The 12,067-nt window shown below is 33.8% G+C and overlaps 1 protein-coding gene across 1 annotated transcript in view; it reads left to right on the top strand.

Moving 5' to 3' along the window:
- grp (serine/threonine-protein kinase grp) overlaps positions 1 to 9,382 on the top strand; it is a 207,825-nt gene extending 198,443 nt beyond the window's left edge. Inside the window, exons 13-14 of the mRNA XM_090412954.1 lie at positions 5,782 to 5,883; positions 9,047 to 9,382. Of these exons, the coding sequence (XP_090269080.1) occupies positions 5,782 to 5,883; positions 9,047 to 9,163 (219 nt within the window). The 3' untranslated portion in view covers positions 9,164 to 9,382. The remainder of the gene's footprint in view (positions 1 to 5,781; positions 5,884 to 9,046) is intronic.
- Positions 9,383 to 12,067: the final 2,685 nt, after the last annotated feature.

The raw sequence follows: 12,067 nt of genomic DNA, 5'->3' as shown, positions 1-12,067 counted from the left end.
TTGACTTCTGCTGAGCCAGCGAACATTATTGTACAACGGAAGTTCCCTATCATCATCTGCCTGTAATTTAAATAACCGCTGTTGCAGGGCTTTTCCTTGAACAGAATTTACAATTTTAAATGTAATATCCAAAACATCTTTTGTGTTTAATCTTTTACTACACAGTACTGGTTGGTGATTATTATAAATATATATAAACAATGAAATGAAGCCTGATTTATTACCTATCATTGCAGGAGCACCATCACTAGTAATAGACACAAGTTTAAAAAGCAGAAGTTTGTGTTGTTTCACAAATTCATCAAATGCCGAAAAAATGTCTCCTCCCCTTGTCTTTCCCAATAATGATATAATTTTCAAAAGTTCTTTACTTGAATAATCTTGAAATACCATGCGAATAAATACTTATTTATATAAATACCATTTAACTGAGCAATATCAGTGAAGTCATTTGATTCATCAAATTGTAATGCAAACGCAACACTGGTGAATGTCTGACATTAACCTGGCCTGGAAACTTTTCTCTGGCAATTGGAACTCTTCCTTTCGGCAATTTGAAACCTTGTCTGCAGCCTGGAAGTATTCTCTCTAGCGACGTCTTGAACCGAGAAGCTCCTTTCTGGAAGTGGGAAACTACTTTCTCAAGCAATGTGAATCTGGACAGTCTCTCTGATGGTGACTCTGGACTGGGTGACCTCCTTTCTGACAGCAATTCTGGAACCGGGACCCCTTCTGCTTGCTTCAGTCCCTTTTTATTAGGCCTCCTCTGAGACCTCGCATGAAGTTTGGCAACCCCCAAAGAATCGGTATTAGTCTTTCATCTTAAATTTCAAGTTTGGCAAGCCTTTTGTTCTCCTCCGCTTTCTTTTGATTGTAAGTTGCTGGCCATCGGAAAGTTGTTTGAACTCTTTCTGACTGACTTCGGAGATGTTTACACTTAAAGCCAGTAAGTCTTTCTCATACATACAAGTTTCAGTAACAATCTTTCTAATGCCGCCATGTACAGCTTCAGCGACAAACATTTCCTTTGTTTTTAACAATCTAACATATTTTTATTAAAGCAGTATATACAGTTAGCTTCAAAAGAGTTATTTACAAAAACATCTAATACAAATTATACCGAGACAAACAAAGTTCATTTTTTTACAATATTCACATGGGACTTAACCTAAGTAAAAATCAATGTAATGTGCTTTGGGATATTTAATATTTAAGCTACAATCAAGTTTTTACACTTTGCTTATAATCGTATTCACTTGGCTCACTGTTTGACTTCCACTGATCCAAATTAATTCATTTATCTGGACTTTACTGATTTGACAATTTTAACGAAAAATAAATGAACAATAGCAATACACTTAAAGCGAATTAAAAATAATGATAAATAAAATATTATGTTTTCAGTTTTACTTAAATTTTTAAGTAAGGAGGAATACACAAGAGATCGACTGGTTGAACACCCCTGCCATATTACTTGGGATTAGCTCTGCTCACACATTCTTAAGAGCTTCATTTTCAGTATAATTCTGCCATTTGTTCATTTCCCTAATTTTTCTTGGAGCTTTCATATTTGTGGTTTCCATTGTTTATCATCTTTTTCATTTCTAACCCCATTTCTTAAATCTATAAAAATTGATTAGAACACTATCTTGTATACTGCTAGTTTAGCATTTTGGGTGATTTCTCTTATTCCATATAAATTTATTGAACCAACTCTCCACTATGCCAGTTTTGCTTATTCTATTGTCTATTTCCATATTTAATTTGCTTATTCTATTGTCTATTTCCATATTTAATTTACCATCTGCACTAAAAATTGTGCCTAAATACAAAGGTTATCTGAAAAGTTCTTAGCCTAACAATGAAAAAACAAATTTATAATTGAAAAATTTTTATTTTTCAACATAATCTCCCTTAAGACTAATACATTTATTCCAGTGATTCTCCAGCACCATTATCCCATCCCTGTAGTAGTTCTCAGTAAGATCTGCAAAATACCCCTCTACAGCTGCAATCACCTCTTGATTCGAAGAAAAACACTCGCCAGTGAAGAAGAGTTTTAGTTTTGGGAGAGATAGAAGTCAGAGGGAGTCAAATCTGGGGAATAGGGTGGGTGTTCCAACAGGTCATAGTGCAGATCCCTTAATTTTCCCATTGCCAAAACACCTTTGTAGGCAGGTGCATTGTCCTGATGAAAGATGACTTTTTTCTTCTGAAAACTGGGTCTTTTCTCACGAATTGTTTCGTCTAGTGTGGTTAAAAGATTGGAATACTATTCTCCAGTTATTGTTTGACCCTTTCCAAAATAAACAAAATGCGTTTAGCATCCCAAAACACTGATGCCATGACCTTTCCTGTTGTTGGAACAGACTTTGTCTTCTTTGGCACTGAACAACTGACTTCTGTCCACTGTTTTGACTGCTGTTTGGATTCTGGTGTGTAATGGTGAATCCAATTCTCATCCATAGCAATAAATTGATGCACAAATTCTTGTTTAAGTGCTCCAAGCACTGTTCAGAGATTTTCATGCGAGTGCATTTTTGATCTGCTGTGAGCAAGTTCGGCACCCATCTTCTTACGCAAAGCTTTTTCATTTGCAATTCTTCATGCAAAATATATCCTACATGTTCTTTTGAAATGCCAATAATCTCAGCAATTTCACGCACTTTGACTTGCTGTTTGTCCAATACCATATTGTGCACTTGATCAATGATTTCTGATGTTGTTACACTTTTTGGACCTCCTTCACATGGATCATCTTCAAGGCTGGTATGGCCATGTTTAAACTCGGCAGCCCATTTCTTAATTGTTGAAAATGAAGGAGAAGAGCGCCAATAAGCTTTTATGAACTTCGAATGAACTTCTTTTGCCGTTAAGCTTCCTTTTACAAAGAATTTTATAACTGCATGATTCCCAATTTTATCCATTTCAAGAGATACAACACTTTTGTTTTAGACAGCTGTATAAAACAAACTACTTAATAGAATGCCTTGCAATTTCACATGGATGCTTATGACAGATGTACCAACTTAGAAGAAAAAAAATCTTGCTGATAGTTCTTGGCACCAACCATCTATGGTTAGGGCCAAGAACTTTTCAGACCACCATTGTAGCTGAAATATTGACTTGCTCTGTAGGCTTTGCATTCAGGATGCAGATGATATTTTTCACATTACTGTCTGTTTTCATGGATTTTGTCTTTTCATGATTTTCATGCTAAATTTGTTATGGCAGTTTTTCATGCCAAAGAATCATGAAAACTTGCACTTTATTTAGGAGTATAACATCTTCTGGTAGATAGAGGGACAGCTATGGGTTTTCAGCTTTTACGTCCCTTGGCCAACTTCTTTATTGAGACCTTTGAAGAAAACACCTTTAACTCTACCCTGCAGAAACCCATTTTTTCTCTGCACTACACAGCTGATGTGTTCTCCATTTGGCCACATGGGCTGGATACACCAAGTATTTTCTAACACACCTAAACAATCAACATTTGAGCATTCAGTTTACCTTAGAAAAGGAAAACAAGTCTCCCATTCCTAGACACATACTGGTAGATACATTTACCAGCAGTCACACCAGCCTTCCCAACAATATTTGATTATAAAAATCCTATATAACAGGGCAAAATTAATCAGTTCTGATAGCAGCACCCTAACTACTGAACTTAACCATATTCTTAACACTTTCCTAGCCAATGGCTACAAGTATCCACAAAATCCAAAAAAATATTAAAACCTTGTAACCTAACTCCCCTACCCATCTCCTCTCCCCCTTCAGAGCAGAGATTATGCAAAATCTATCATAATTCTTGTATCTTAGGCACATTGGAAAAATAACAAAAATACTAAAGAAATATAACTTCACCAACCACATAAAAAAAAAAATAATAATAATAATAAAATGGCATCCCTTATCCATTCCTCCAAAGACCAGCCACATTCCCTAGAGTTACCAGGTCCCTTGCAGTTGCAAACTGGCCAAACAAGCAGAACACAAATATCAGAATTTCTGAACACAAGGACTACATCCAGTTACACCATTACACCCACCACAGGATATGTTGGAAGAAGGCACTCTATTACACTGTAGCAAATACAAATATGAGGCTATTCCTTGAATCTGCCTCAGCCCTGAGAAACTTTTCAAACCTCAACAAATTTGGGAAGCACTCATCCTTAGATCTTCAGTCCAATGACCAAGACTGCTCAATTTAGCCCACTAGGGGTGCCATTTAGGATTCTAGACTCAACTGCATGCACACATTGTTTTGTGATCCCTGATGATTGGCAATGTAATGTTACTGAAATATAGGAAAATATTAGTTATTATAATTAATATTTAATATACATTATTTCCTGAAAAATAATTATTTAGTATATCATCTGCATAAAGAACTGAGTTTGAATATCTTCAATTATTCATGAAAAGTTCTGATATAACCATAAGAAAGAACATATCTTAAAACCCTTTAACACCCATGTTTCATCAAATTGTAATAATTTTCTGAATGATATAATCACGTAATCACAAGAAAGATATTTATTTAACCAAATATTTCGGTCTGGAAATAGCAGACCATCTATTTCCAGACCGAAATATTTGGTTAAATAAATATCTTTCTTGTGATTACGTGATTATATCATTCAGTCTTATGTCGCAAGTATCCTTAAAACAACAAAGTAATAATTTTCTTTTTTTCTTTTACGAAGTATAAGAAGAGTTGCCTTAATATATTTTTTGTTCTAGGTGTTGATCAGAACTTTTCAGCCCCCTCCCTCATATGTTTTTCCAGATTTATGGAGCTTAAATCCTTGTTATATTCCCATTTCTCAGCTGTGTATCCTGAAAGTAGCCTGACAATCACTATTTGGTTTGAACCTAATTTATTCTTCTCCAGGTTTCCCATTCTACAATTTTTCTTAACTTCTTAACCACTTGCTTATCTGAGAAGCATTTGCATGCTTGAATATTGTTTATGCCATTATGCAAATTTGTTAATGATACTAAATTTACTGTTATTTGGCTATTGTGCCATTCATTATGGGTCAAGGATTGATTGAATTAAGTAATTTGTTGATTTACTTCTGATCCCAGTTATATTTTCCTTTTTCTATGTTTTAATCCACATCTCAGTAATTCCCATTCTTTCCATTATCTATATTGTTGGTATACTGGGCGTTTATTTCTCCTTCACGTTGGAAATATCTGCCTGAAATGTTTAAAAAAAAAAAAAAAAAAATCCATTATTTTAAAATGCTGACTATTCTTATCGTCAACATTTTAAAATAAAAAAAGGGGGGGGGGGGCATTAAATGTAATCCTAAAAGCTGAGTAGTTTTTCATTACCGGACAAGCAGTGCTGTGATTTCTGAAGAATGTGACTAGCTACTATCTTTTTATGTATTACAAAAAAATAGTTCTGCTACTATATAAGCAGTTCTTTTTTTGCAAAAAAAAAAATATTTGGTTTTCTTCAAACCAAATAATCACTTATTTTGTGATTATTTGGTTTGAAGAAAAGTTAGTGATAAAAATCAATTTAATAATGCTTTAATAAATCAGCTACAGTTTGGCATCCACCACTGCTGAACTTCTTTTTTACTAACAAACTATGTAGTTAAGAAGTCAATTATTTGAATGTATTGATTTTTCTCTTCCCCTTCTATAGTTTTTTTTTTTCCCTCTGAATATTTGAGAATATAAAAATGGTTTTATATTTATTGCAATGATTTTTATATTTTTGCTTTTATGTAAAAAAGCAAACTATAAATTTTTCAGATAACAGTTTTTACACAAGATAGAAGAAAGAATCAATTAATCTTCAAAGCCAATTTAATTGAAATGCAAGACAAAATTTTGGTGGACTTCAGACTTTCACGTGTGAGTTTTTTTCTGTTTTTACTTTAATAGTGGTTGATAATTTACTTGATTGTCATTTTGAAATTTCCATTTCATTTTCTTTCATACTGTCTTCAAATAGTAACTTAATAGTTTTTTTGAAGATAGATGCAAGTTTTTTAACTTGGTTATATCATATTATAAATTAAAGATGACAAATTATATTCTTGGTTTCATCCTTTATCCAAGTGTAAGTAAACAAATTTTGCACACAGTAATTTCCTGACAGGGCAACTCATATATAGAGGCTAATGATTTCACATCAATTGCCTTAGTATCCCATAATGTAATGCACACATCTTTACAGACATGTATATTGCTATGCATTATGGGAAGGGCCATTACTCAGACCAGTTTTGACCTTTATTGAGATCTCATCTGTGGGAGCCAGACCTAGAAGTGATACAAAGGTTAAAGTAACTGCTTCAATTTCATTAAGTAATTATTTCAACCTTGATTATATCCTTATCCTATTAACATGGTTATGAAAACCAAGGATACTTGGCTTGTTGCAGGCATTTATTGACCTGTAAATGCCACTGGTGAACGAATCAGTTGTGATGGGTTTTTCCCATTATCCAACTCTGTAGCAAATTGCTACAGCTAGAGAACTTTTTAACAAAGCCATGCAATCTTCTATAGGGATCATACAGTGCTGGCTACTTGCCTCTGGATGTGTCTCCCAATTAGTTTCTTCAACACATTAAGGACTGCCCTGTAGTTACTAATTGGTCTATAATTAGTTGTTTCATCTTTAGCTTCACCCTTGTATAATAGAATTAATTACCTTGTCCTCCTTCTGCTTATTAAGAGTTGTGCTCATGTTGGGACTAATTGAATAACCAAGCTGCTGCTAATTCTCTTGCATGTTCTTTCTCTCAGCACCCGTGATGATTTCCAGTTCCACTGTTCTGTGTGATTGAGGCTAACTGAATACTAGTTCCCTCATTAATCAGATAGCTGAATATCAGATATGTACACTTTACTAAAACTTAATTGCTTAACAGCTGGGATATTTCTAAAAATATCCCATACTCCCTTGCTATCTGCATTCACTATTATTCTTTCATTGTCATTTTTCCTTTTTCTTTGCCACATGGCAAAAAAATTCTCTCAGATTTACCTTTTGACTCTTCTCATTTCTTTCCATAACTTTGCCTTCTTACCATGATTGTCATTCTCCTAGTTTATGCAGTTGTTTCTTTGGTCTTCTTCATGCACTTAACTCCCATGCACTTTAGTCTCCTAATTCTGGAGTTGCAAGTGGATATAGTGTGACACTCTTTGACCACTTCCAGTGCACTGCCGATCCCTCTGTTATGCAATTATCATGCCAAGGCACTGCTTCAAGCTGTTTTCTCAGTATATCATAATCACTTGCTTTAGTTTTCCACCTATATCCTAATCCCTTTTTAATTCAAAACTTGTGATCTGCCAACTTAGTTAAAACGGCATGATCACTCTCTCCATTTGGGAAGTAAAAATAGCTACCTCATTTATATTCACTTCAATGGAAAGAGTGATCATGCAGTTTTAACTTGGGAGTTGGCAGATCATATGAGTTTTGAATGCCACATGATAAGGACTATTTAAGATGTTCTCAATTTTAAATTCTCTTAACCTTGTCTAGTTGCCTTTTTAGTTGAAATGGCCAACAGTGAAAGTTCTATTTGTATCTAGGGTATGTCTGTGCATTTCGATTTTCAATGATTCTAATCCAATGTATTTTAGTGTTATTCTCTATCTCACAGCATTGAATCCATTAGTCTGTATTTCTATTACCACCATTTGAGATCTTTATTCCAGTTGATTTAATTCCTCTTTAATCATTAGCAGTATCCCCCTCCACCTTCACTATCCTGTCTATCCTCTTTGAGAACACTCTAACCATGATATCTTTACAGGAAAAATAATGTCTTCTTCTGTATCCAGGATATAAAAACATGTTAAAGATTGTAATTATTTATTGAAGGTTAGTAACAGATAGTTCATTACTGAACTGAAAACACTATTACGAACAGTTTTTCTGTTTGGTTACAATGTAAATTATACTTGTCAAGAAATTGTTCTTGTTTTAAGCATAAGCATGAAGTAACTTTATGACTTGTCTAGAAAGTACTGTTAGTGCTTTATTGGAACAAACAAGCATCCAAAGGATTATGCAGCAGAATGGCTTCATCCTAAGGAAGATCCAGTGCATCTTTGACACACACGGTGTCTTTCTAAGAACTCAGCATTCCAATTTTGTATACTACTAGAATCTCTAAACCAATTTCTAGGATGCTTAAAAAGCATAATTTAATGTCTACTTTTTTCTTGTCAAACTCCATGTAATCATCTGTTAAGGATTGTCTCCTTTCACTCCTATACAGGGACGTTATCTTAATTGATTTGCTCATTTGGTCACCAGATTTCATTTGCAATGAAAATGTCCCAGATGTGTGGGATGAGTTGTTTTTGACATGACCAGGTTCCTTGATTTTCTTTGTTTGGGCAAACGGGATCTTTTGGTTGAGAAGAGAACATCATTTGTACATCATTAAATAAAAAAAAAAAAGTTTTGATCTGGTGCAACTAGGCTAGACTTTGGACTTTTAATAGATGATGCAAGTAAAGTGACCAGCATGATAAGGAAGATATTAGATTATGAGAAAAAAATCGACTGAGCAGGCCTTAGGAATTACCAAAGAGTTATTTTGCTATGTGGTAAGTAAAAGGAAGATTAATAGTAAGTCATTTCATCTGTATAAATGAAGAAGCAATCTTCACTGCAAATACCAAGCTTATGCCAATTAAAAAAAAAAAAAAAAAAAAAAAAAATCATCCTTCCATATATTTTTTTCCCTCCATAACTTTTATATTTTGTTGGCTTTATTTATATAAATATTAACTTGAAATAGTCGAGAGTATAAAGTTTATTGTATATGCAGTTGACTCACTATAGCAAACACCACTATAACAAACTACTCAAATCCCAACCACAGCCTCATAGGTATAATGCTATGCTAAAAGAAATTCACTATAGCCAACCATCTACTGTAATGAACTGTTCCTGTGGTCACTAAGTTTACTATAGTGATTTGACTTTAAAAAAAAAAAAAAAAAATAGGAACTTTAATTCTATAATAACTTTTCTCCCCACTAGGGTGATGGTTTGGAATTCAAGAGACAGTTCCTTCATGTTCGTGATAACCTATCGGACATTATTGCTAAGGGTCCAGTCACTTGGCCAATAGCTATAGCAACAAATACCATTCCTTAAAACTTATAGAAACAAGAGACTTTTAATACAAATTAAGTGCCTTTACTTTTATATCAAGAAACTGAGTTCTGACTGTGATTATTTTTTAAGTTGTGATGAGAGCTTTTCAAAAACAAATTTTATGTGTATAATTTTTAGTGCCTTACTTTAAGAGAACTTTGTTAAGCATGGATGAGGGCCTTGATGAACAAATAAAAAAAAATATTTTGTTATATTGAACTTGTGTGCAGTGTTTTTAAAATTTGTCATTAGTCAATAATTTTAATGACTAGCTCAGTAACCTAAGTTATACATCTATCACTACTTTGCTAGCCTGATTGATTGAGTGAATAGTATTCCCAGTCATTCACTGAATGGGCTGAGACTTAAGACAAAGACAGTCATTGTGAGGCTTTCACAACGACTTGGCTCGCTTGCTAATCGGAGGCCTGAAATGACTTGAAAACGTTTTGTTCTCTCAGTCAGGTTCTGAATCATCTAACCTTTCTTATTAAGTAGTAATAAAATATTCATGTTGAAGGTGCCTGTCTGTAGGGATGTTTAGAGATGGTTTAAGTTTTCATGGAATAATTCTTTCTCTCACCATGGAAAAGTGTTCATTTAGTTCTGTTCATAAGGATCCAGTTATTTTAAATATGAGGTACATCTAGAAACTAAGCTCTGATCATGCATACTGGTGGCGAGAGCAAAGGTGCACCTGTGCAGTGACATTGAAGGTGTTGAGAAGTATACAGTGAATGCATTGTCAGTTCTGTGTGTGTGTGTGTGTGTGTGTGTGTGTTCACAAGTTTGCCATCTGAAGAAAATTAAATCTTGCCAGTTATGAAGTGTAGATAGAAAATGCCACGAATGAGAGAATAGTGAAGATGGTGTATGATAGACTGAACTGATATCCATAGTTAATCACTGCCAGTCTTCTTGAATAGTCGAATGAGAAGATTTGGAAAAAACAGATTCACCATTTCCAAATTGAATGCATATTTCTCATTCTTTAGTACATGAAATCTGAGAACAATTACTATTGCCAGATTAGGTGCCAGAAATGCTCTTTGATTACAACATATGGTGCCAGCACTGAACTTTTTGGAATTATCACAGTGAAGGTAAATTTTTGAATTGCATTGTGACAGGCAATGAATTTTTCACATGATCTGAGAGAAATGAAACAAATGTTTCAACATAGGGAGCAATAGTTCTAAGTCCAGACTGATGTTCACTATGTTCTGTTTTGATCTTAAGACATCAGCATTATGATTTTTGTTTTAGGGCAAGGTTAAAAAAAAATATATAATAATAATAGTGACATCCACTTGACTGATTTTTGGAGGTGCACATTCCTTCCTGTTAACAAGTATATACTTGGAGTAGAGGCAAAGCAGTGAACTCAGTGTATATTTTTTCAAAGTTTACCCTGCCTTTCTTGTTTATTTATGTATTTTTTTGTTTCAGAGTAGTCAGAACACAAATCTGTTTTCTGTGTTGTCTCACTTTATATAACAAGATATATAAAGTGAGAATTTTATGAATTAACTACAAAACTTTATATAGCAAGTTTTGTAGTTAATTCATAATACCAGAGGAACAAAATAAATATTTACTTAGTTTCTAATGTTTTGCTGGTTTCCTAATCAGCATCTTTAATAGCAAAGCTTTTCACAGTACACAAACACTGACAATCAGTTATAGAAAAATACTTCCATCTCTGCAAATTTCTGTTTTTTCAGTCGTGCATCATTCTCTTTTCAGTAGCAATGCTGGAATCAGTTAAATTGTCTTTTACTTAGTTTTTTCCACCATCCTCTGATTTTTTTTTTTTTTTAGTTTGAATTTAAAATAAAATTTATTAAATGCTTACTGTATCTGTATTATGCAACTTTGTTTGAAAGCGCATACAAAAGGTACACAATTACCTACCACCTACCTACACTTGCTGAGAAACAACAAAGCCAGACTGCTGCTACAAAATGTACTGAATCATGTATGAAAATGATTTGCTTGAGGCAGCAATTGCCACATATTACCAAATTTGCAATAAACAAATGTTGGAAAAAGGCGATTCCTAAACTTGCCAATTGAAATATACAAAAAAAAAATTTTTAATATCAATTTAATTTAACTTTTTCCCCAAAATACCATTGGTTACAATTGTGTTGTCCATTGGGTTGCCCACTCCTGGTATAGATCATATTTTCTGATCTGAAGAATGAAACAAGTTGTGCATTAGAATTTTTAAACTAAGGGGTTTAGCCATTGTGAGAACAGAACACACAGGACCAAATCAACATGAGAGAGCAGCATGCAGATAAAGCTGCAAGCAAAAAATTTGGGAAATTTTGAACTCCAAAGTTACTTGCCTTCCCAGTATTTGGTTTCATCCTAACTGATCTGAAAAAAGATACCCCAAAGAATATTCAAATTTAGGAGGAACGGAAGCTATTAGGACACAAGGAAATTAAAAATTGTCTAACAATGATGATAATGGGATAATGTTTGAGACTTCAAAATGAAGGTTCTCTTTCTGACAAATTCCAATTATGACAGAGGATCAATGCCTGTTTTGAATCGATTCTCCTCCCAAGCCATATGCATTCATCCATCTGAATTAGATATAAGTAGCTGATTCTTTAAAAAAGAAAGGACTCCTTCACCTATAGTGTTGAGAAATCTAACCTCTGTTTTGTTGCACACCAACATCAGAAGAGCAAGAAAGTTTCATGGCTTTCTCCTTCCAAAAACAAGTGAAGCAGCTCTGACTCCCAAGTAATGACTACAAAAATGACAGCTTCGTATGATGAAACTGACTTACAGGTAACATCTCTCATCACATGTGCAGCACTTCATAGAATCAATGAACTGGAATTTCATATATGGAATTGTTTTTTTTTTATCAGAACATTTGCCAAA

This window comes from Typopeltis vanoorti, chromosome 23 (assembly GCF_054136105.1).
Source record: "Typopeltis vanoorti isolate ZY-2024b chromosome 23, IOZ_Tvanoo_1.0, whole genome shotgun sequence".
Classification (NCBI taxonomy): domain Eukaryota; kingdom Metazoa; phylum Arthropoda; class Arachnida; order Uropygi; family Thelyphonidae; genus Typopeltis; species Typopeltis vanoorti.
Note: the sequence above shows the minus strand (reverse complement) of the source record. Positions and strands in the feature narration are given on the sequence as shown.